This window comes from Camelina sativa, chromosome 17, assembly GCF_030686135.1.
Source record: "Camelina sativa cultivar CO46 ecotype springtype chromosome 17, ASM3068613v1".
NCBI classification, from domain to species: Eukaryota; Viridiplantae; Streptophyta; class Magnoliopsida; order Brassicales; family Brassicaceae; genus Camelina; species Camelina sativa.
The window spans coordinates 19,360,726-19,385,910 of NC_141896.1; the positions used below are offsets into that span (position 1 = coordinate 19,360,726).

At 39.9% G+C, this 25,185-nt stretch overlaps 4 protein-coding genes, 1 long non-coding RNA gene and 2 pseudogenes across 6 annotated transcripts; 6 read left to right on the forward strand and 1 right to left on the reverse strand.

Annotated features, from left to right (window-relative positions):
- Nucleotides 1-560: 560 nt before the first annotated feature.
- On the forward strand, nt 561-2,276 carry LOC104757259 (putative cytochrome c oxidase subunit 5C-3; annotated as a pseudogene). Its single transcript, XR_015585871.1, has 4 exons — nt 561-722; nt 978-1,366; nt 1,456-1,689; nt 1,914-2,276. The product of XR_015585871.1 is annotated as a putative cytochrome c oxidase subunit 5C-3 (transcript).
- Nucleotides 2,277-3,598: 1,322 nt separating this feature from the next.
- Nucleotides 3,599-4,930, forward strand: LOC104757260 (uncharacterized). The gene is made up of 2 exons (XR_762396.3): nt 3,599-3,954; nt 4,662-4,930. It is a non-coding gene; the product is annotated as an uncharacterized LOC104757260 (long non-coding RNA).
- A 172-nt stretch (nt 4,931-5,102) lies between these two features.
- LOC104757261 (uncharacterized) lies at nt 5,103-8,212 on the forward strand. Its single transcript, XM_010479990.2, has 7 exons — nt 5,103-5,846; nt 6,134-6,503; nt 6,573-6,800; nt 6,890-7,244; nt 7,322-7,446; nt 7,534-7,669; nt 7,762-8,212. Exons 2-7 carry the CDS (start codon nt 6,160-6,162, stop codon nt 7,999-8,001), a joined length of 1,428 nt encoding a protein of 475 aa, XP_010478292.1. The 5' UTR covers nt 5,103-5,846; nt 6,134-6,159; the 3' UTR covers nt 8,002-8,212.
- Nucleotides 8,213-9,436: 1,224 nt separating this feature from the next.
- Nucleotides 9,437-10,790, reverse strand: LOC147924018 (uncharacterized). Its single transcript, XM_087496592.1, has 2 exons — nt 10,481-10,790; nt 9,437-9,736 (listed from the first exon to the last, which is right to left on the reverse strand). The coding sequence occupies exons 1-2, from the start codon at nt 10,721-10,723 to the stop codon at nt 9,437-9,439; spliced, it is 543 nt and encodes a 180-aa protein (XP_087352718.1). The 5' UTR covers nt 10,724-10,790.
- A 324-nt stretch (nt 10,791-11,114) lies between these two features.
- LOC147924019 (F-box protein At1g11270 pseudogene) lies at nt 11,115-12,579 on the forward strand (annotated as a pseudogene).
- Nucleotides 12,580-16,833: 4,254 nt separating this feature from the next.
- LOC147924020 (uncharacterized) lies at nt 16,834-18,192 on the forward strand. Its single transcript, XM_087496593.1, has 2 exons — nt 16,834-17,229; nt 17,317-18,192. The coding sequence occupies exons 1-2, from the start codon at nt 16,834-16,836 to the stop codon at nt 18,190-18,192; spliced, it is 1,272 nt and encodes a 423-aa protein (XP_087352719.1).
- Nucleotides 18,193-20,986: 2,794 nt separating this feature from the next.
- On the forward strand, nt 20,987-22,708 carry LOC147924021 (uncharacterized). The gene is made up of 3 exons (XM_087496594.1): nt 20,987-21,371; nt 21,474-22,144; nt 22,244-22,708. The coding sequence occupies exons 1-3, from the start codon at nt 20,987-20,989 to the stop codon at nt 22,706-22,708; spliced, it is 1,521 nt and encodes a 506-aa protein (XP_087352720.1).
- Nucleotides 22,709-25,185: the final 2,477 nt, after the last annotated feature.

A 25,185-nucleotide genomic window follows, 5' to 3' on the forward strand; every position in this document is an offset into this window, starting at 1 on the left:
CATTAAACGATTCATAGCAAGTCTGGATTGCTCCGATCCTCAACTAATGGGATATAGCTCATATCTATCTACTTAAATCAGCTTCATTTAGTTATCTTTTTCTACCCTCTCCCTAGCTATAAATTGATGTACCTTCCCTAATTTGCTTCTCATGGGTGTATTCATTCATACTCCATTTTTTTTTTTTTTTCCATCATTCATACTCCTTTTTCTTTGTGTGTTTTACTTATTTTGATTCACTTGTATGCTCCAAATGATGTTATTTCTATAGAGAAACAAAGTCATATAAATACAAGTAGAAGGTCTAAAAAAACAAATGATATAACTCTTCATTTATTATACACATGTTTCTAAAGAAGGTCTTACTTACTGTCTTAGAGCAAGTTTATCGCAGGGTTCATAGAGGAATCCTTAGTGTTTTGTTGAAAAAAAATAAATCAAAACAAAAAATGTAAGATCTCCCCTTATATAGTATACTGGATCGTGGGTTAAGAGACGCTACGTGTCGTCTTTCTGTTGGACAAACTGAATAATACAAAACGAAAAAAAAAAATTTGTTTAACATCGATTTTATTATTTTTCCTCTCTCTCTCTCTCTTTCTCTTTCTCTTACGATTGAATTCCCCAAACCAGAAAAGAATTTGGAATCAGAATGAAGGGTTTGGAATCATGGTCTGTAATCAGAGGAAGGGTTTGGATTCAATGATTCTTCCTTGTCTCCGGTAAGTGATATAATTTGGTGTTAGATTTAGGGATTTGATTTGATTTGTCGATGAAATTGGAATCAATTTGACGAAGATTCCGTAAAAGGATTATGGAATCGTGTCCTTTGTGTGGTTCGTGCTTGGGAATAGCTCCACATTCTGAAACCGTGTTCTTGTTTATGGTGCTAGTAGTCGCATTTGAGTTTGATTTCTGGATCTCACGGTTCTTCTTGACGTTATTGTGTTAAGCATTCTGATTCATGGTTTAATTAGTTAGGAGGAAACTGAGGAACCTAAGCTAGAAGATGTGATGCGTAGAGCTGCAACTAAAGATGGTACATTGATTTTGACAACTTTGAATGAAGCTTAGGCAGCTCTGGGATCTGTAATGGATGTCCTCTTTGAGAGTTTTAGAATTGGTAAAGGAACAAGAAAGCTTTTGATGTGCTGTGTAGAGCTGCAACTAACGATGGTGATAATTTCTCTGGATGCTAAAGAGTACTCGCGTTGCAATGCATAAGCATTGTTTCAGACTTGAAACAAAAGGTGTTCATTTCTCTGGTGGCGACGCTTATTTCATGACTCCTTATTTGAAAGTGATGTGGAGAAGAATCATTTTCCTTCGGATTGTACTTGAACAAGGTTACAACTTTGTTTTCACGGTATATTTCTTACACTCTTGGTAACTGAAAGCCAGAACTTATTGGTTCGTATATTGATTGATTCATTGTCTTCCCTTTTTGGTCTCCAGGATGCTGATGTGATCTGGTTCAGGAACTTATTTGTTTTTCAAAGCTTTCAGTATTTAATGTTATCTTCTGATTCTTTTTATGAACTGCATTTGATTGAGACCTCTTGTGAGATCATTCACATACTTACAAAGCCTTAGTCTGCTTGGCAGGGAATACTGTGTCCTTTTTGTTTGATAAACTCACATGACACATATGTCATGCATTTTGGGAGGCTAAGCGTGGCATTTCCCAAGGTATATATTGTATTGTATTAGCATGAAGGATTGAGCTATAAATTGGTTGATATATGTGTTGGAGATAGGATGTATTTTATATGTTTTATGGTGTCATGAAATCAGAATTGCATTTTGGGTTTGGTTTGATACTTAAGCTGCTCATATATGTGTCTCTGTTTTTTTGATTTGAAGAACTATTATTATGTGTGTATATCCGAAGAATTGATTGGTTTAGTGAGCAGAGTAGAGTGAGTAAAGAGATGGCTGGGCACAAGATCGCACATGCAACTTTGAAAGGTCCAAGTGTTGTGAAGGAGTTAGTAATCGGTCTCGCACTATGGCTTGCGGCTGGTGGGCTATGGAAAATGCATCACTGGAACGAGCAGAGGAAAACAAGAGCCTTCTATGATTTGCTTGAGAAAGGATAGATTGGTGTTGTTGTTGCAAAAGAGTAAGTTAGTAATAGAGGGAGATTTGATGATGACGATTACCTCAAATTCTAGTGTTTGCTATTAAATTTGCTATTAAAAAGGCTGCAATGTAACATACATACAAATTAAACACTTGCAAATCAAATTCTTGTGTTTGCTATTTATTTACCAAAACAAGATCCAAATATTTTTGATTTTGCCACTATCTAAAACAAATTAAACACTTGCAAGATGATTTGGTTGAGAATATTTAGGCAAAATTTGGAGCTAATTAGTATTAAAATTAATCATTAATCTCTCCATTTATAAATTGCACTTCTGTTGTAATATGTATTAATGTTTTTATTATGTTTTGTATGTTTGAAAATAAATAAAAATGGAATATTTTCTAATTTTATAAAATCTTAAATGTTTACACATTTATACCACTTCTATTCTATTTAAAATTTTTAAATTTAAAAAAATAATATTTTCAAAAATAAGAGACCTAAAATAAGAACCTACCAATAAAAGAGAAAAATTTATCTAAGAGATCATGAGTTCTTATATTCCAAACAGTACACAATTAATTCATAAAAAATTTAAGAATTCCCCTTCTAACAACCCACCAATAAATATGCTCTTAGTTTGTTTGTAATATGTAAGGTGACCCATTGTCGTAATCAGATTTCAAAGTTTCAATGTGGCTATTTTACTTTTACTTTACCCCACAATTATTGTTGAGTATTTTACTGATATAGATATATACATGTGTATGTGTGTGTGTGTGTGTGTGTGATGATTACTTACCATACTGTATGATAATTAGTACATCTTGAGCTTTAAGAAACAATCGATGTCGCTTGACAAAATAGGATGATTGAAACGTATAGTTTTTTTGGAGACAAACTGGTGGATTGGATTCGATTCCGACGACTCACAAATTCAGATAAAGCACTAGCTAGCACCGCAATCGAAGGTTTTATGACCCTAATAGTTTGAAATTGCATAGCTATACTTATAAACACTTTTATTTTTTTTCATCTAAAAACTAAAGTTTAAAGCATAGGTACGCAGCGTACCGTACGCTGCTTTAGATATAGTATTAGTAGTTTTTAGCTAGCCATAGATCGATCAATATATAGTGGGTGGGTCCAAAATTGTTTAAAACTCGTGAAGACAAGTAATCTAAATCAATCATGATATCTTTCTTTTAAGTATAATAAAAATGGAAGTGTTGTGTGTGATCACAATAATGCCCATTACAAGAAAAGTTTAAGGTTGCGCTTCGAAGAAGACCTTATCATTGTTAACTCTCTTTTTCAAAGTCACCTGCGGATTTAAAGTGTTCTTTTTTACTATTCCCTTCCAGATAGATAAGAAGATATATATACAGAATCGAAAAGAAGTGTTGGGCCTTAACTTTTTTAGTGAGACAAAGAGTGGGCTGAATCAGTTTGTCCCTTTTAATAGTCTTGGCTGAGTTAGCTGCAGCAAATATGTTTGAGTTTTATGTCTCGCATTGTAAAAATATTGAACTATAAGGCCATCCTTAATGGCATAACACACCATGTGTTCTAAGCCCAACATATTAATAAAAAAATGAATAGTGTGCTTAGATCAGATTTTTTTATTCTTGAATTAGAACAGATTTTAGCAATGTTCTATGATTACGTGGCAGTGAATGGTTGAGTTTTTTTTTGCAACTGAGAAAATTTTTCATTTCTCTTCCTCTTCCTCTTCCGGCCAAAAGTGTCTCTGCTTCGCCGATTATGGTGTTCGCGGCCAAGAAATTCATCAACAACCCCAACTTAGATTCGCTCTCGCAGGTCGTTGCTGAGTTCTTCGAGCTTTGTTCTTTTTTTTCTCCAAGGTAAAATTTAGCTTCGATCCTCTTACGAATTCGAATTCTGGACTTAATTATTGTTGTTGGATCTGAATTTGAATCGGATTGGTTTGAATTAACAATGTTCGTTTCTTAATTCGTATCTGAGTTTTTTTGGAGACTCTAATCGATTGTTTAATTGTGTGATTATGATCGATCAAATTCAGAATCGTCTTGTGTTTTTTTGTTTTTGTTTTGATGTTTCAATTTTATTTTTGGGATTTATGGGATGCAGATAATAATGGAGTTTGATAACATTAGTATCGAGGAATCTATTTTAATGAGTGGTTCGTGGAGGATTAGGAAGAAGAGGAGTTTAAAACCGTTTAAGTCTAGAGGTCTTTTTAGCGGTAGGAGTAGTGGTAAGGAAGTAGTAGTAGAAGAAGAAGAGAGTGGGAGGAGCTTGAAAGTGTATAGCAGGAAAGGGAATCATTCTAGAGGTAGTGAGGGTGGTGGTTCAGCGGTTAAAGTAGAAGAGCAATGCTGAAAATGTTGCTGATGTTAGTACTTCCAGTTCGCGTTCACCTGCTTCTGATGTATCTGATCCCCTTCTCAAAAACGGGATATCTAATAATGACTGCACAAGCATAAGACAAGTAAACGTGTTGCTGTGTTGCTAATTGTATTCGATCATCAAAGAAGAACATGTAACTGTGTTGTTGTACTGAAATCTATATGATGTTTTGTCTTGGCAGGAATCGAAGTCAGGCCCAAAATTGGACATGAGAAGGTTTCAGTTCATCTGCTTGAGGCTCCTCTTACACATATAGCCAATGAAATAGTACTAACGGTAGCAAAGGCCATGTCTCTTGAGCCTCGTTCACCAGTCTTTGTTCTTGGAGATTAGTTATTTAGCAATGTTTGAGTTATTCGATAACCTTGTGTGTTTAAATGTACAATAAAAACACCAAAATTACATTATTTTCTCTATATTTTTATTCTAAGAACACCAAAATTAGTTCCCTCATTTTTTTTATCTATGATCTTAACAACTGATCTTAGATTATTTTCACTATAAATTTAATCTAAGAACACAAAAAAAAGTTCTCCCATTAAGGATGCCCTAAAAGAGATTGAAACTTCTGTTTTTGCTATATCTAGTTATTATATACGTCTTTCCTTTGACATATTTATAAAGAAAAAAAGGTTCATTGTGTTGTAGAATAAGCAAATGTAACAAACAAAGGCTACTGGCCAAAATAATCAAAATTAGCAACACGAGTTTCTCATGGTAACTAACTGTAGTAAGTAGTTTGGATTCGATGAAGAGAAAGTGACCATTCATTTCCACCAATTGGTTCACACTAAACCCCAAATGGTATAGTTTGGCATATTGTTTTAGTTTTTTTCGTACAAAACAAACATTTTATGTAGTACTAAACGCTATATTGTAAAATAAAAATAACAAAGAAAAAACTTACAAAAATTATGTGATAAAATGTTGATCATTTTTTTGAGTCACGTATGGTAGAAGAGCTTAAGTATGTTGGTTGAACATATTTTACAAGTTTTAACATAAAATTAGTAAAATTAAAATTACAATATAAAATACTACATTATTGGGATAAAATACAAATTTGTTTACTCTAAATTAATAATCATTTTTTTTTTTTATAAAAAAAAACAAGTGTTGGAGCAATTTTAAGCAGATTCATTAAACTAATAAAACTCTCTTTAGTCAATCTGCTTATAATAATTTTTAAGTAATGTTGTCATCACTTAAAATCAGAAATGAACGTACATGCCACGTGTGTCATTCTTATTGGATCGATGACATGTATAGTTTTGTGTAACTTGTTTACAAAAAGCTCCAACGTCAGCTGAAGAGCGAGCGAACAACCCAAAAACGAAACTTGAATCCGTTTCTTCTTCGCAGAGAGGTAAAAGCTTCTTACACAATTCTCCTCTTTATCCCAGTTTTGATTTCGAATCCATTTCGTTTTCTATTAGATCTGTGATTCCTTCGTTTACAAATCTCGCAATCCGGATCCGTGATTTCGTGGTAGATCTGGGTTTTGAATGTTAAATTAACATGAATACAAGTAGCTAGTGTTGTTGTTGTTGTTGATGATGATGTGAAATTTGATTATACATGATGCGATGTTGCATGAATGAACATTGAACATATCTCACATTTTGTTAAAGAATTAATTTCTCAATTTTGCAGAAACATATACATAACTTTTTGACCAAATGGGAGGAGGATTTAGAGTATTGCATTTGGTGAGGCCATTTTTGGCATTTCTACCAGAGGTGCAGAGTGCTGACAGGAAGATACCATTCAGAGAGAAAGTGATCTACACAGTCATCTCTCTCTTCATCTTCCTTGTCTGCAGTCAGCTTCCTCTCTATGGTATTCACTCTACCACCGGTGCTGATCCTTTCTATTGGATGCGTGTCATTCTTGCTTCCAACCGTGGAACCGTCATGGAGCTTGGTATTACTCCTATTGTCACATCTGGACTTGTGATGCAGCTCTTAGCTGGGTCTAAGATTATCGAGGTTGACAACAATGTCCGTGAGGATCGTGCTCTCTTGTAAGTCTTTGTTTCCTCTTTGGGGTAATTTTCTTGAATGAGTTGTGTCTAAGTTGTGTGTTTTTGTAGGAATGGTGCTCAGAAGCTTCTTGGGATTCTGATTGCTATTGGTGAAGCTGTTGCTTATGTTCTTTCTGGTATGTATGGTCCTGTTGGTCAGCTTGGTGTCGGAAATGCTATTTTGATCATCCTCCAGCTTTTCTTTGCCGGAATTATCGTTATCTGTCTTGACGAGCTTCTTCAGAAGGGATATGGTCTTGGTTCCGGGATCTCCCTTTTCATTGCAACCAATATCTGGTATGTTTATATAAAGCTCATCTTCACTTTAAAGTTTTCGTCTTTTTAAGGCAAGATAGTTTAATGAGTTGATATTGTGGTGATAACAGTGAAAGCATTATATGGAAAGCATTTAGCCCCACAACAATCAACACTGGTCGTGGAGCTGAGTTTGAAGGCGCTGTGATCGCGTTGTTTCACATGCTGATAACTAAGTCCAATAAGGTTGCTGCGCTCAGACAAGCTTTTTACCGGCAAAACCTTCCGAATGTTACCAACTTGCTTGCAACAGTCTTGATCTTCCTGATTGTTATCTACTTCCAAGGATTCCGTGTTGTGTTACCTGTGAGGTCAAAGAGTGCTCGTGGCCAACAGGGTTCTTACCCGATCAAGCTGTTCTACACCTCTAACATGCCAATCATTCTCCAATCTGCTCTTGTCTCAAACCTCTACTTCATCTCTCAGGTACTTGTGTATTTGTCTTTCCTTTCCTCATTAAGCTGGGAACTTGAATTTGACAATTTGCATCTCCATGTCGACAGCTTCTCTACAGGAAGTTCAGTGGAAATTTCTTTGTAAACCTATTGGGACAGTGGAAAGAATCAGAGTACAGTGGACAATCTATTCCAGTTAGTGGTCTTGCATACTTGATCACAGCTCCAGCAAGGTAACTGATAAGTAGTGTGTCCGTCCCCATCAATATAATGAATACTTGATTTCCACTTCTCTGAATATTTGTTTTCCACTGTAACAGTTTTGCCGAGATGGCTGCTCATCCGTTCCATGCTCTGTTCTATATCGTCTTCATGCTCACTGCTTGTGCCTTATTCTCAAAGACATGGATTGAAGTCTCCGGATCTTCCGCTAGAGATGTAGCTAAGCAGCTCAAGGTAATCCCGAAACCGTTGTCCATTGCTAAAGTAATTAAAACATTCAGACATTGAAGCTCACATGTTTGAAATTCTAAAAAAAAAATGATTAGGAACAACAAATGGTGATGCCGGGACACAGAGAGTCTAACTTGCAGAAGGAGCTGAACCGGTACATCCCAACAGCAGCTGCATTTGGAGGAGTATGCATCGGTGCGCTCACTGTTTTGGCTGATTTTATGGGAGCGATTGGGTCAGGGACTGGAATCTTGCTGGCGGTGACAATCATATATCAGTATTTTGAAACCTTTGAGAAGGAAAAAGCCAGCGAGCTTGGCTTCTTTGGGTTCTGATTGTTTATTATATAGTCAGTATAAAAGGGTAAATTTTGCTGAGAGACTAGTGAGAAATTTGAAAGCCTAAAGAAGTAGCTTTCCTCTTCTAGCTGTGTCCACTCGAAAGTTCAATAGACAAAAATTAAGAGATCATTTTGGTATACTCTTATTGATTAACCAACAGATTTTTCTCCATTAGTTATTCAAAAGAATCAAGAATTTGTTAAAATCCCGGGATTTTCACATACTGATCATATTTTTGTTTTGTCTTTTTACCCTGATGCTCAACAAACTTCGTTCTTCTAGTTCTCAAGATTCAGCTCCGTTTGTAGAATGGAGAATTATATTTAGCAAAGGTTCAACGCTCATTTCTTTTCATGTTCAGTTTCAGAGTTGTGTATTTCTGTCTTTAGAAATATGAATTTATTATCATTGATTTTATAAGGATCTCAAAAGTCTGACGTGGATTTTTCATAAATTTATCACCGTCGAAGGAAATTGAAAACAAAAGAAATAATAATATTTTTAGGACATTTTCTACCTAATCTTAGAGCAAGCACATCGGTTGGGACTTTTTTTGTCCTTCACATTTAATAATAATATTTAGAAAGTTTCTTATTTTTAGTATGAGCATTGGTGTCTATTTGTAATTGGTCCCCCGAATAAAAATAATAATATTTTGAAAGTTTAAAGATTAATTATTTAAAGTTAAAAAAACAAAAACATACAATTAAGAAATTAATAACTGAAATCATAAAACATAAAAACATCAAAACAAAAACAAACATTTTATTTAATTCATAAAAATTTTAAAATCAATTTTCATTATCCGGAAGATGTCCAAAGCTAGTCCAAATATGCTCAATCAAATCATGTTTTAGTTGGTCATGAGCTTGTTTATCCCGAAGTCTTGTTTGACGAGTAATCGTACTGCTGATATTTGAACCCACACCGACGGCACCAACGGTATATGTTTGATCCACATGTTCTCCGTGTTGAAATTCAGAAACAATGTTTTGGTAACTGTATGTATGTCGTTCATCTTCGACAATCATATTGTGGTGGGTATTGCCTCGACTCTGCTTCATCCATAACAATCAAAGCTTCTATTTCTCTCTCTGCAGTGTCCTTTGAGTCCCTTCTAGCCAGATCGGATGAATCAAGCTGCGAATAGCTATAGTCTTGGCCCATTTGAAGAGAAACCTGAACATAAACAAAAAGAATCAGATAAGACTAATTGACTTCACAAATGTAAAAAGAAATAAAGAGACTGATTAAGCGAATTACTAGAACATTGAAAGACTAATATTGATTTGGTTTAAAACATGGGATACAAAAGCCGAGTTACTAGAACATGAAATACAAATCAAAAGAACAACAAACAACATAGTTAATAGGAAAACAATGCATAGAAATTAAGCTTGAAAACAAACAACAAACACATAGTTAATGATCAGAAATATTGGGACACTATCTTGTTCATGATAACTTCTTCACTCGCATTCAAAGGTTCCTTTTTGGCTAAGAGAGTGTCTAGGATGGCCAGCTTTTGTAGTTTCTCATTTTCAGCCAATTCCTCTTTCTTGACATCCCACATGCTCTTATACTCAGCAAGAGTCTTCACGTTAGACGCCGATGGATTGTTCCTCTTTGCCTTCGCAGCCTTAATCCCTTCTGGTCTTCTCTCATAGTCCTCGACATTGCAGCTTGATGATTGTGAACCTTCAGTGGCTGGTTTCCTCTTTGTTGCAGGCTGAGATGGGGGCGTGTTAATAGTGTTAAGGCTGAGAAATTTCTGCTCAAACCTTAACAGACGCCAACTATGATTCACAGACCAAACAACCGTAACATAGAGACCATGTACAATCATTATTTTGAAAAACCAGTTCACGGAGACCAAACAAGTATAAAAACGAGACAGTGTGCTGAGTTACAAGTATTTCAAAACAAGACCAAACAAGTATAAAAACGAGATAGTGTACTGACTTACAAGTATTTCAAACGAGACCAAACAAGTATAAAAACGAGACACTGTACTTAGACAGTGTGCTCATCCACAAACTCGATTAAAAAGATCACGGAGACCAAACAAATATTTCAATTCAAGTAAAAAAAGTACTGAGACAGTCTGCTCATCCAAACAAGTATTTCAACTAACCCAAAAACGAGACCAAACAACCTCAATCAAAGAGACCAAACAAGTATTTCAATCAAAGAGACCAAACAAGTAATGATTCACCATATTTCAACAACCTATTTCAATCATATTTCACCATATTTGGTCTCCTCTTTCAATCAAGTATTGATTCATCTCAATCAAATAGACCAAACAAGTTTGTCAACAACCAATAGACGGAGACCAAAGAGACCATATACAAACATTACAAACAACAACCTATACACGGAGACCAAAGAACCTATCGACAAAGACCATATTTACAATAGAACATAGTTTTGATAATCAACGAAATCAGAAAATTGGAGGTTGTTGACAAACCTTATTTACCACGATTGAACCGCCGTGGTTTCGCCTTGAAAGCGGCAATGGTTTGATGAACTCGTCGGCTTGAAATCGGCAATGGTTTGATGAAATCGTCGGCTTGAAATCGGGAATTCCTCGAGATCTCCGGGAGAGAATATCGGATGGGGTTCGGGAGAGAGGATAAGCTGGTCGAGAACTCCGGGAGAGAAGATCAGCTACGAGATTTCGTTGCCGGGAGAGAAGATCGGACCGGATCATCGGGGAGAGAGAAGATCGCACCGGATCGTCGGGGAGAGAGATAGAAGAGAAACGATACAACCAAAGTCTCGACAAATTTTTGTTCTAATCCTAGAAAAAATAGAACATCCAATGAGAACGTAACACGCGTCGAAGTGGACGACCAAAAAACGTCCCGAATGAAAATACGGTTCTTCAAATTTGGGCTTTTTTTTAATTTATTTTAAATCCAAAAAAAACGGGGGACGGCCCAAATCATCACCGATGCACATGATCTTAATTTTATTATTTACTTTCCTTTTTATGGAAGTTTTCCATTATTTTTTAATGCCTAGCTCGATTCGTGGATGCTCAACTGAGCCTCAGGATCTTATATCTCTTAATCAATTAGAGACAGAGGACGAGACTCACAATGTTGAAAAGAAGACAAAGACATGGCTCGAGGATGGTATTGAAAAGGCATCGTCGCCCTACCCCTACTACTAGTGTGGAATGGCTTCCACACGATGTTGTAGAGCTCATACTGGAGAGACTTCCGGTGAAATCTCTGATGAGATTCAGGTTAGTGTCCAAGGAGTGGAGAATGACAGTCCGTTCCCAATGTTTCAAGGAAAGACAGTTCGTTCGTCGTAGGCTGTCACGAGGCCCTGATGTCCTTTTCGTGTCCTTAAATGATCCTTGTGATCCAACTCAAATTGTTTATGGTGCTGATGACCCTGACATTGTCTTGGGATCTTCTTCTTCCATACTCCGTAAGGTCTCCCTATTGAATGGCTGCACCTTCTAAAGAAGATTGCCTACGTACCCTTTAGAAGGGATCAAGCCAAACACGTAGTTCTAAACCTTTAATTCTCTCTCTCTAAAAACTCATAAGTTATGCCACAACTTAGCATCTTCTTATATAGAGAAGAGTTTCCTAATCTCAAAAGGAAATCTTACATATTTAGATAACTCCTAAATATAACATTTTTCCTAATGTCTCTTGGTATAGCTTATTGTTCAAGCTATCTTCAAGCTTATGCCAACACTCCCTCCCTTTTTCCCACCTCAAGATTTGCCTTGGTTCTTGTGACGGTCTGCTCTGCATCCATTGTGACTTCGAACCCAGTGTCGTGGTGAATCCCGCCACTCAATGGCATCGGACTATTCCTTTCTCCTGCGTCGAACAGCTCATCGTCGACAAGATTGTTAATAAAAGAGAATTATCTTACTCCCCGCCTTGTAAGCTTGGGTTTGGTAAAGACATTATCAGGGGCACTTACAAGGCAGTTTGGTTATATAATTCATCTGACTTCGGCCTAGACAAAGACGGCAGCGTTACCACTTGTGAAGTATTCGATTTTAGCACCAACTCTTGGAGATACCTTGCCCCTTCTTTTCCTTATCTGATTCTCCCTGAACTGATGCCAGTGTATTTAGATGGCTCACTTTATTGGATCACCGACTGTTTTCCTCCCAAAGTATTGTCTTTCGATCTTCACACTGAAACTTTCAAAGTCATATCTGATTCTGAACCTCCCTTAGACTATTGCCTACCTGAACCCCTCAGCGTCGTCTTGTGCATCCTAGATAACCGCTTGTGCATTTCCGAGAAAACAGAGCATACCCAAAAGATATGGTCCTTCTCTTCTTCTTCAGGGACATGGAAGAACATGTGTTCCATTGATCTCACCGAAGTTACTCCTTGTTTCAGCAAACCTTTTCTCCCGACTTACCCTGTAGCAATTCTTGAGAAGAATAAGTTACTGGTTCATGGTCGTCACTACTTGGAACCAGCTGTGCTAGTTGATCTCCATACCAAATCCTACGATTTAGTTTTCAAGCCTACCATCTTCGGATATTCTGTTTATTATTTTGAAAGTTTATTCTCTTTTTGATCAAATTAATTAACTCTTTTCTTCATTTCCTTTGTAAGTTGTAACCTACCAATATGGAAACCATTTGTAATTTATTTTTATGGGACGCCAGTTTATTTTTCTGGTTCTTGCTCATGTATTCGACTTTCTTGGATTTTATCGTCATGTGCTGCTGCTATATTGCTCGAGTAATTTTTCGATTGTAGACTACTCGCTTTTTATTTGCCAAACCGTATGTTGCGTGCCAAAGGAAGTTAAAAAAGAATGATGAAGGAATGGGTTCGTCGAAGCGTTTTTTGCGGTTTCTAGGATCAGCTGTTCATGAAAACAATGCAGCCGCACAAGAAACCAGAGAGCTATGGCTCTTTTTAACTTAGCAGTCAACAATAACAGGTTAAGATAGCTCATCCTCTTTTTTTTCTTTTTCTTTGTTACCAATCAAAGTCCTAAGCAATGTCACTGTAGGGGCTACCTGTGTTAACCTTCTCACAGTTTCCTCTGTTTTGTTTGTTTCATTGAACTGCAGGAATAAAGAGTTGATGCTGACTTCAGGGGTCATTCCCCTGCTTGAGAAAATGATCCCAACCATTTTAAATCTGACTCTTAATTTCAATAGAAGAAGGGAGAGACATGGTTAATCAACTTAGCACCGCTCCAATTGTTATCTTTAGCATTTTTGCATATACTGTATCATTTCAAGTTATAACTTATAATAACACATTAATGTAACAAATTACATATTGCCAACTAGACAAAGTTGACGTACAAAATTACAATTTCAAGCCATATAATAACACATTGCAAAGCCAATGGTTCCACCATCAAACTTATGTGGAAACTTTAACACCCGCCATGGAATTGGTCAGTTTACGTACTCACTACCAAGTGACAAATATTTTTTAAACCGCCACTTCTAACACTCCTAACCGCAAAGGGGACAAACTACTCCTTGATGTTTTGGTCTCTCATAAATCCAAATTCGTTCAGGCGTTCAGCCATGAGTCGTGGAATTTTGAGGAGACGATCCAGCTCCCTTATTCTTTTCACGCAAGGTAGTAGCCTAGTAGGTACATGTCTTCTCTTATTTAGTCTTACACTTCAAGAGACCATATGGTGTTTTAAGTTCGTTATTAGTTTGTAATTTAATTCGACATCACAAGCTTACAACTTTGCATGTTGAATTGAACATGTTTAGGTTCATACACAACACAAACGCCCGGGAAGAAGTGAACATGTTGTTTTCAAGGAACAGGAGATATTTTATCTAAGTTTTGTGTAATGTCAATATGAACATTCTTCCAGTGAATATGTTTAATCAAGACAAAAAAAAAAAAATTGAAATTTCAGGTACCTCTCACAGTTTAAACTCCAGGAAAAAAAATTATCATGTCAACTATGCTTCATAACCTTTTTGATCTGTCATTTTGTTTGGTTCATGTGTTAGCCGATCAATAATATACAAGTAGATGAGTAAAGATTGATTTCTGGCAGAATTTGAGAACAGAGTACAAAACTGAATATATTATTATTCTAACTAAACATATTTTATATATTTCCTTCTGACAAGAAAAAAATTTATTTAAAACAAACTATTAGATATATTTTTATAAAACTTAGTTGTGTTGGAATTTTTTTAAAAACTGACACATCCTAGAGATAAGTATTAATATAACCCTATAGAATCACACACCTGGATCAATCTATAATTAAGTTTAATAATTTTGATTAAAACAACATTTTAAAGAAAAAAGGGTCAGGGATTGTATATAGTATACTAGATTAGAACCCGCCCGATGTGCGGATATAGAATTTTTAAAATAAAACTAAATTTAACAAAAAATTAAAAATGAATATTTTTAATAAGTAAAAACTATTTATAAAAGTCAATAGATACACCAAAGTGTTCAATGTGATATTTGGTGTAAAAGGTGTGAGTTTGTGGTTGAGACTATTAATCATGTTTTCTTTGAATGCCCTCGCTCTTGTAAAGTTTGGGATTTATTTCCGACTCCTGTCTTGTCAGAGGGTTTTCCACATGAGTCAGTGTACTCGAATTTGGATTTTGTTTTCTGGAGCGATAAGTTAGCCTGGGAAGAGGCGCTCTCTTTTATGGCGGTCATGTCAGCTCCATCTCTATCTTCGGATGTCCAGATTTCTTCACTTCGTTGTCAGATTGATGGTTCTTGGAATGCAACCAATTTGCATTCAAGATTGGACTGGTGGTGTTGCATTGGTGAAGAGCGAACCTTGTTGTTGAGGCCAAGTCTCTAAGACGGAGCTCCTCCCCCTGCATTCGGAGTTAGAAGCGTTGTACTGGGCTATGGAGCGGATAAGTGCTGTAGGGATCGCTTGTCAACATTTCGAGACTGATTGTGCTGAGTTACTCACTATGATTCAGTCCTCTAAAGATTGGCCGTCCTTCTCCAACGTGCTCGATGAGTTCAACTCGCTGGAGTCCTTCCAAATATTCTTCATCTCTTGGATCCCGCATGCGTGAATTGTCTTGTCCGTGCTTCGCGTTCTCTTATTTCTGAAGTTTCTTTTGTAAACCTCTTCCCTCCGGATTGGGCAACCAACAATGGAATTTTCTTTTAATTTATTGTTTGCATGAAAAAAAAAAGTAAACAGATACACTTTTAGTTAAGAAAATAGTTGTAGATGAGTTCAAATTTATTAAAATTATATTAAATTTAACAAAGAATATATATTTGTTTAATTCTTTTCGTAAGTAAAAACAATGTATAAAAGTAAAGATATAAACTTTTAGTTATAGAAAATAATTATTTTTTTTGCTATAATACACTAATGTATATCCATTTACAAATTGAAGTGTATTTATACACACAAATATATTTTATTGTTAAAATAAACTCATTATTATTTACTACAACCAACAAATTGTCTTTATGAACATATTAAATAACCTATTATATGTTTGTTTACTTTAACATTTTTATAGTTACAAAAACGCATACGTTAATCTTACATACTCCTATCTTATATGTTACAATAGCAGTCGTTTTAAATAAATTATTTGATTGGTGAAATAAATATGAAAAAATATATTTTTATTTTAAATCTTTTACTTCAACAATCTCTTTCTTTATGTAGAGGTAAGTATTTACATTTTTCTAGAAACAGTAGTTAGTTGTATAATTTTCACAATCATATTTTTTATTTTATATAAAAGTAATCATTTTTCTTGTTAAATTAGCAACTTAAAATTAAAATAAGTAAACAATATTACAATTTTGATTTTTTGATATATATATATATATAATTTCCTTATAATGATCTTTTCTTTTATGGTAGGTTTTGAATTTTTACATTTTTATTTTATAAAAAAAAAAAAATTTAGAATTGATATGTGTCAACATCTGAATGATATAATTGACACGTGTTAAAATCTTGTTAATTAGTAATTTTGACATCAAGCTTTATATAATAAGATAGTGGTAAAAAATATATAGGAACAAGGTAATGTTAATTTTCTAGTATATACTAGTGGAATAAGTTCACATCTAGATATAATTTAATAGGGTTACTTGACAAATAATTGTGATGGCTTCCATTTCATGATATTACTGAATTAACTACAGATCATTCTTATTAGGGATTAGTGAAGTTCTTCTAGGATTGCGAAAATAAACTTCCGCCGTATGATGGTTTCCGGTGTTCATCTCTGGAAGAGGGCCTGTACAACGGTCGCTGGTGTTGGATATGGGTTTCACACAGCCTTAACAGGCTTTCCTACAGGCCCATTATCGAAATAGTCACCCCAAAATCCAGAAATGTAGACTGGCTAAAACCCTCTTATCGGGCCGATAAAGTTCCTAGAAGGCCCAATTGAGACGGACAGCCCAATAAGTGACGGCCCGAATAAGAACGATCGCCGACTTTACTTGAAGACAGTCCCACATCGATCCTGAGGCAGAGAAGTGAAGCGTCCCATCAGCTATAAATACCGAGGGAGCAGCTTGCAGAAAGGATCAAGTAACATTAGGGCAAGAGTCAGGAGTAAATCTGATTCTAAGCTATAGTGCAGTTAGTCATTTTGAGAATACAATTCTCTGTAATTCGCCGAACGGCTTATAACGGTCATATTGTAATTCGACGATCTTTGACTATCTTAATAAAAGTCCTTTGTTTCACCCCTTCTAAATATCACTCCCGAGTTAGTAGTTATACTAGTTCAACATTTGGTACGCATCCAGGGAAAGAAACAAGGGAAGCTTTTTGAAGAAAGTCCAACATCAGCGAAGCACGTCTTGAACAATGGCAGAAAGAGAAACGACGGGCAGCGATGGATATGTAGCAGACACGCCGGACCGCATCCAGCAGGCCCAAGAGGAGCTTCCAATACTGCCGACCTGTCCCCCGACAACGCCGAACGGCTCGATCGGAGAAGGCACCAGTACTCTCGACATAGGAGCACTAATGAGAAGCATCCTGGAAAAGATCAACGCCCAGGACAGAAAAACAGAGGAACGGTTCGCCACTCTCTCTAGCGTCTGCGCAAAACTACAAGAAAATGCCGAACATCCGGACGGCACCAATAGAGTCGATCCAAATAGTGCCGACCAGAACCAGAGCGGAGAATTGGCCGAACTCAAAAGTCAAATGAAGGATGTCACAAGCAAGTTCCACCAAGCGACCAGTGCGGCACCTGATGTAGACCATATGTTGGAGCAATCCTAGAAAACTCCATTCTCTGCGCGAATTCGACGGGTCGTCGTTCGTCCCGATTGCAAAATAAAGCACCTACCTCCATATAAAGGAGATTCGGACCCAACTCATCATTTGACGTCCTTCGAGATTGCAATCCATCGTTGCGAGTTTTCTCCGGAAGAGCTCGACGCAGGAAAGTGCCAGCTATTCATCGAAAACCTGAGCGGTGACGCCCTCGGCTGGTTTTCTTATTTACCGCCTGACTCAATCGACAGTTTCCGTACACTCTCGCTAACCTTTATAAAGCAATACTCGATTTTGGCCGTCCCCACGGCGACAATTGCCAACCTCCATAATATCGAGCAGGAAGAGCATGAACCATTGCGGAAATTCATGGATAGGTTTAAAAAGATCGCCACACAGGTGAAAGCACCCCACAGCGTTTCACTTGCCGCTCTCCAGAAGGCCCTGTGGTACCAGTCCAAGTTCCGTGAGGATCTCAAGTTGAACAGATTCCCTACCTTCCAGGATGCCCTCCATCGGGCAGGAGTCCACATTGAAATGGAAGAAGAAAAAGTCATCTACGACAAAAAACGCGCTTCTACCAGAGTCCAAACGCCGACCGGCAAGGCAAAAGAGGCATACCACAAACCTCGCCAACACCTCGACAAGGAATACCTTGCGGACAGTAAGAAGCGCGGTGCAACGTACCTCGTCAATGACGCCCCGCCAACCCCAGCAGCGAGCTCGTCGACTATGATACCGACGACCCCACCAAAAGGGGCGAGACAGGAGCCCGACCATAACTTGTACTGCGAGTTACATGAGTACACTGGAAACTCAACACAGTACTGCAGACACTTACAAAATGCGCTGCTGGGCAAGTACCTCAATGGCGAGGTCAAAGTGGAGCGGCGCCAATACAAGAGTAATATTGTAACGACCCGGAACCTCGGTAGGAGATAGTCGAGAAATCCGAGTCGAGATAGTCGAGAAATCTGAGTCGAGATAGTCGAGAAATCTGAGTCGAGATAGTCGAGAAATCCGAGTCGAGATAGTCGACAAATCTGAGTCGAGATAGTCAAGAAATCTGAGTCGAGATAGTCGAGAAATCCGAGTCGAGATAGTTGAGAAATCAGAGTCGAGGAAGTCGAGGACTCGGTATCGAGGATTCTATCGAGGATTTTATCGAGGGTTTGTCGAGAGTTGCCGATACTCATCGACGGTAGAATCCGACAGTTATGGGGATTGGGCGATGGAAATGGAGAGTTCGAAACTACTGAAGTAGTGAACAGACGTTCGAACTGGGGAAATGGAATCCCAAGTTTTCAGTGATCAGATCATTCAGGCTTGCAAGTTTCTGGATGAAAATTGGTTCGGTCGAACAGGTTCGTAAATTGCCGAGAAATGGGATGGAGGTTTCGGTACTTAGTCCGAGAGACAGTCCGAGTAAAATAAGAATGAAAGTCCTAGTGATAGTGATAGTGATAGTATAGTATAGTGATAGTGATAGTGAAGTGATAGTGACAGTGAAGTGCACTATCCGGAAATGGTTGCATCGGCGATCGATGGACCGGGCCGATGGACGAGGTGGCATGGTTTGGCCGGTTGGCCGATAATGGACTAAAAGGACTCGAAATCTCGCGGAGATTTAAGCCGACTTACGAGAAAGGAAACCCGAGAGAAATGAAAACTCGCGGTAATGGAAAGGTGATCGGATAAGGACAGATGCGAGAATTATGGGAAGTTATGAGCAGTGAGACTTATCGTTCCAAGGAAACTTAGGGCGATTCGTGGATCCTATATAAGGGATAAAACCCTTAGGAATTTCTCTAGTTCCGCATAAGAATCCGAGAGCCGCCGCAAGAGAGAAAGAGGAGAGTTTCTGTCGAGCTTCAACCGAGAGAGATCCTAAGTCTAGAGTCGAGAAGAACGGTAAGTGTTCTTCCACCTTGATCCGTCGATGGTTATGGTTATGGGATATATCTCGGATACTAATGGTATCGATCTGTCCGTGTAGAAGCAGGGATCATATCCGAGCATAGAAACCGAGAGATCAACACCTTAGGTCGATACCGAAGGTGAGTGCGTGACTGTGGCCGAGTTCCATAGTTGATTCTCTTGACCCGTGGTTTATTTAGTCTTGTTATTTGCTTGTCTTATGGTTATGGTTTCTATTGCAATATGAATGATGGTTGGTCTAAGAGATTTAGGCGACTATCCATGGTATTTGATTGACTTGCGTGACTTGATTGGAATATTCCCTGTGTTAGATTGAGATCGTTGAACTGAGCCTAGTGAGACGGGATGACCGCTCCACTAAGTAAACTTTGTTTGCTTACGCCTCCTTTTATGGACGCAGGAAAAGATAGGTCCGATGATCGGGATTATAGTGGCTGACCAGCTCGTGTGACAGAGGCAAGGGAGGAAGGAGGATGGTGGCTTTGGGTAGAAATATTCATGGCGTTATTTTATTTAGTTTTCGTTATTTCCATGCATGGGACAAGTTGTTATTTCGTTGATTTGAACCTCTTAATATTTTAATAAATTCGCAAGTTTAAGCTCAGTTCACCTGTTATTCATATTTGTTGTTATACTCGTTTAATATGCGCATAGAATTCGTCGGCTTTAGAAAAATTTTTATCGGTCAGTTTAAGTCCGAGTTTGGTTTCTAGGGTCGGGGTCTTACATTTGGTATCAGAGCACGGTTATAGTTCTAGGACATGTTCATATAGCGGGTGCATGGGTTATTGTTACTAAAGCCATGCTTCCTTGCCAAGAAGGTCTCACGGTAAGACTAGTCATGTATAGATTATAGGGCGTGATAGGCTAAGTTGGTTTGGACGCTAACTTAGAATCGGTTATGGTATTTCAGATGGCACCTAACACTCGCAACTCGGCTAATACCTCGGCTAGACTAGGAGTCGGAGGGAACACTGAGGAAGCACCGAACACTGCTGCGGTGAATGTTGAGCAAGTGGGTGCGAGGACCGGGACGGAAACCGGAGGGCATGGAACCCAGGGAGTCGGTACAACAGCGATACCAGTAGGGGGTACGGGTGCTAATACGACTGCGAACGTGGGGATGGGGCAAGTATTGGAGACCTTGGTCCAAATACTGAACCAAATGACGCCACCTCAGGCCGCAAACCCGCCTGTACCCAATGTGGTGCCAGTGGTGGCAGCTCCTTCGTACTTGACTATCATGGATCACATGCTCAAGTTGGGTACGCAGTACTTTAGTGGGGGAGCGAATCCGACCGAGGCTGATGAATGGAGAAGTCGCCTTGAAAGGAACTTCGACTCGGTGCGTTGTCCGATGGAGTATCAGAAGGACATCGATACCCACTACCTGTCCGAGGAAGCCCATGCGTGGTGGACATGCATGGCAAACCGTATGGTCAACCCGAATTGTTCATGGGAAACTTTTCGCGGGTTGTTTCTTGCGAAATATTTTCCGCAAGAAGCTATCGACCGTCTTGAGTTGGAATTTCTAGACTTGAAACAAGGGGACCGGTCCATGCGAGAGTATGAGACCGAGTTCAACCGACTCAAGAGGTACGGTGGGAATGAGATGGTAGAGGAGCAAGTTCAGATTCGTCGGTTCTTGCGGGGCATGAGAGTGGATGTCTGGAACCGGTGTATGATTCGGAACTTCGGGAGTCTTGCTGAGTTGGTGGAGAAGGCGGCCATGTTGGAGGACGGACTGGCTTAGGAAGCTCGGCAGAATCCTGGAGGAATCACGGTGCAGCAGGCGCCGATGGTGAAAACCGAACCGGGAACCGGGAGTAAGCAGGCTGGGAGTCGGAAGCCTAAGGGTAAGGGTAGTGTGCGCTTGTGTCCGACTTGCCGTAAGAGACACTCGGGTCAGTGCCGGCAGTTGATGGGCACATGTTTCAATTGCGGTGAGAAGGGTCACATGGCAAGCAGCTGTCCGAAGAGGGGGAGCGACACACGAGTGTGCTACCAATGTGGACAGCCGGGTCACATTCAGCCGGATTGCCCGCAGTTGGGAACGCAAGGGCAGAAACGGGCCAGCGAGGTGCTGCCATTGCCACCACCGCCGAAATGGCCGGCGATTTTGCCTAGAGTGTATTCGATCGCGGACGGGCAGGTGGAAGCGAGCACTTCACAGCAGATCACTGGTAAGTTGGATACTCACCTTAGTGAATTTCTTGCGTGAATATTGTGTGTGTGCGTGTGTTTGTTTGTGTGTGGATAGGTTCTTAGCAAGTAGAATTGTGTAGGAACCTTACTCATGGGCGGTGTGGAAACTCATGTGATGTCTGACACTGGGGCTACGCATTGTTTTGTGAGTCCGGATATGATTGGTAAAGGAGGTTTCCGGAAGGAACCCGGAGATCGTTTTGGTTTAGTGCAAGCAGCGGGCGGTCAAGTGATGTATACGTACGGGGTGGTACGTAGCATCTCGGTCATGGTAAGCGGTATGGATATGCCGGCAGACTTAGTCATATGCCGAGTAAAGGCACACAATGTGATATTGGGTATGGATTGGCTAAGCAAACACCGAGCTCACTTGGACTACTACCGCGGGCGTGTACTGTTTGAAACTGCGAAAGGTATGTTAGAATATCAGGGCATCAGGCCATTGTCGGGAAACCTTTTGGTCTCGGCGACGCAGGCTGAGCAGTTAATCAGTAATGGGTGCGGAGCTTACTTGGCTTCGATTATGATAGAGGAAGTAGGCACGGGTACAGGACTATCAGAGATACCAGTGGTACGAGAGTACGAAAGTGTGTTCGGACCCTTGTCCGGGTTACCACCATCACGGTTTGATCCGTTCACTATCGAGTTGGAACCTGGTATGGCTCCAATATCGAAGGCTCCATATCGCATGGCACCGGCAGAGATGACCGAGTTAAAGAAACAGTTGGGAGAGCTGATGGAGAAGGGATTCGTAAGACCAAGTAGTTCACCATGGGGTGCACCGATACTCTTTGTAAAGAAGAAGGACGGTACCTTTCGGCTTTGCATCGACTAACGAGGGTTGAACAAGGTAACGGTGAAGAATCGGTATCCTTTACCAAGGATCGACGAGTTGTTAGATCAACTTCGAGGAGCCACCTATTTCTCGAAGATTGATTTGGCTTCGGGATATCACCAAATCCCTATAGAGGAGTCCGACATTCGGAAGACAGCCTTTAGGACAAGGTACAGCCATTACGAATTTGTGGTCATGCCGTTTGGGTTAACCAACGCCCCGACAGCCTTCATGAAACTCATGAATAATGTTTTCCAAGAGCACCTGGACGAGTTTGTGATCGTGTTCATAGACGACATTTTGGTTTACTCGAAGAGTAAGGAGGAGCACGCCGCACATTTGAGGATAGTGCTAGAAAAGTTGAAGGAGCAGAAGCTTTTCGCCAAGCTAAGCAAGTGTAGCTTTTGGAAGCGCGAAATTGGGTTCTTAGGGCATGTAGTATCGGACAAAGGAGTGTCCGTGGATCAGGAGAAGATTTGATCCATAGCAGAGTGGCCTAGACCGCGGAACGCCTCCGAAATTAAAAGCTTCCTAGGATTGGCCGGATACTATCGACGATTTGTGAAAGGGTTCGCAAGTATGGCGCAGCCGCTGACCAAGCTAACGGGAAAGGACGAACCGTATGTGTGGTCGGCTGAGTGCGAGAAGAGTTTCTCGGGACTTAAGGATATGCTGACTAGTGCTCCGATGTTGGCACTACCGGATCCGGACGAGTCGTACGTAGTATACACGGACGCGTCGGGTCGAGGTTTGGGATGTGTACTTATGCAGAATGGGAAGGTGATAGCTTATGCGTCTAGACAATTGAGGAAGCATGAAGCGAATTACCCAACTCATGATCTGGAGATGGCAGCTGTAGTATTTGCACTAAAGATTTGGAGGTCCTATTTGTATGGTGGTAAGGTGCAAATATACACGAACCACAAGAGCTTATAGTACACCTTTACTCAGTCAGAACTGAACCTACGACAGCGGAGATGGATGGATTTAGTCGCGGACTACGACCTGGAGATCAGTTATCATCCGGGTAAAGCCAATTTAGTGGCAGACGCCTTGAGTAGAAGAGGGTCGGCTAGTAGTGCGGAGAAAGAAGTTGAGGACTTAGTTGGTATGATCAGAACCTTGCGGCTGAATGCATTGACAGAGCAGTTGGAACCGTTGGGCCTTGGGGCTACGAGCCAGGCAGATTTGCTAACACGGGTACGGTTAGCACAGGAGAAGGATGCGGAACTGATTCGGTTGTCCAAGGTGGACGGAACCGAGTATGAGACAGCGAATAACGGTACTATTTTGGTTAAAGGACTAGTGTGTGTTCCTTCGGATAAAAACCTTCGGGCTGAAATCCTTAGGGAGGCGCATCAGTCTCAGTTGGCAATCCATCCTGGATCAACCAAAATGTATCAAGACTTGAAGAGGTACTACCATTGGTCGGGCATGAAGAGAGAAGTAGCAGAATGGGTCGCATCGTGTCCGACATGTCAAAGAGTTAAGGCGGAAAATCAGGTCCCGGGCGGTTTGTTGCAAAACTTACCGATATCCGAGTGGAAATGGGACAAGAAGGATGCTATATGGGTCGTTGTGGATCGACTGACCAAGTTGGCGCATTTCTTGGCCATAAACAAAAAGGACGGGGCCGAGAAATTGGCCGAGGTATACGTACAAGAGATAGTACGGTTGCATGGTGTTCCAGCGAGCATATTATCAGACAGAGACTCAAAGTTTACTTCAGGAATATGGAAGGCCTTGCAAAAGCGTTTTGGGACGCGAATGGATATGAGTACGGCCAACCATCCGCAAATGAACGGACAGTCCGAGCGTACCATACGGACGCTCGAGGATCTTTTGCGAGCAAGTGTCTTGGATTGGGGAGATAACTGGGTAAGGCATCTGCCGTTAGCAGAATTTGCCTACAACAATAGCTTCCACGCTAGTATAGGCATGTCATCGTACGAGGCTTTATACGGTCGACCTTGCAGAACACCCTTGTGCTGGACACAAGTAGGAGAGCGAAGTGTTTACGGTCGAGATTTCGTGGACGAAACAACCGAGAAGATCAAGATCTTGAAGCTGAAAATGAAGGAAGCTCAAGATAGACAGAAAAGTTATGCGGACAAGCGCCGAAGGGAGTTGGAGTTTCAGGTTAGAGATATGGTTTATCTCAAAACCGTGACTTATAAGGGTAAGGATCGGGTAGCACTTAACACTAAGTTGACGCCTAGATACATGGGACCGTACCGAATCCTGGAGAGGATTGGTCCGATGGCCTACAAGTTGGAGTTACCTCTGGCTATGTCAGCTTTTCATCCGGTGTTTCATGTGTCGATGCTAAGGAAATGCATCACGGGACGGGAGAATGTGATCTCCGAACCCTCCTGACCTGCAAGTGAATATGACCATCATCGGTCGGCCAGTTTGGATAACTGGTATGAAGATGAGAGGTCCGCATAAGAAGAAGAAGACGAAATTAATTCAGGTCTTATGGGATTGTGAAGGGATAGAGGAGACGACTTGGGAACCAGAAGAAGTTATGAAAGTGAACTTCAAGAAGTGGTTCGATAAGAGAGAGATTCCTCGTAAGGAAAGTAAAGATTCGAGGACGAATCAGTCCTAAGTAGGGGAGAAATGTAACAACTCGGAACCTCGGTAGGAGATAGTCGAGAAATCCGAGTCGAGAAAGTTGAGAAATCTTAGTCGAGATAGTCGAGAAATCTGATTCAAGATAGTCGAGAAATCCGAGTCGAGATAGTCGAGAAATCTGAGTCGAGATAGTCGAGAAATCTGAGTCGAGATAGTCGAGAAATCCGAGTCGAGATAGTCGAGAAATCAGAGTCGAGGAAGTCGAGGACTCGGTATCGAGGATTCTATCGAGGATTTTATCGAGGGTTTGTCGAGAGTTGCCGATACTCATCGACGGTAGAATTCGACAGTTATGGGGATTGGGTGATGGAAATGGAGAG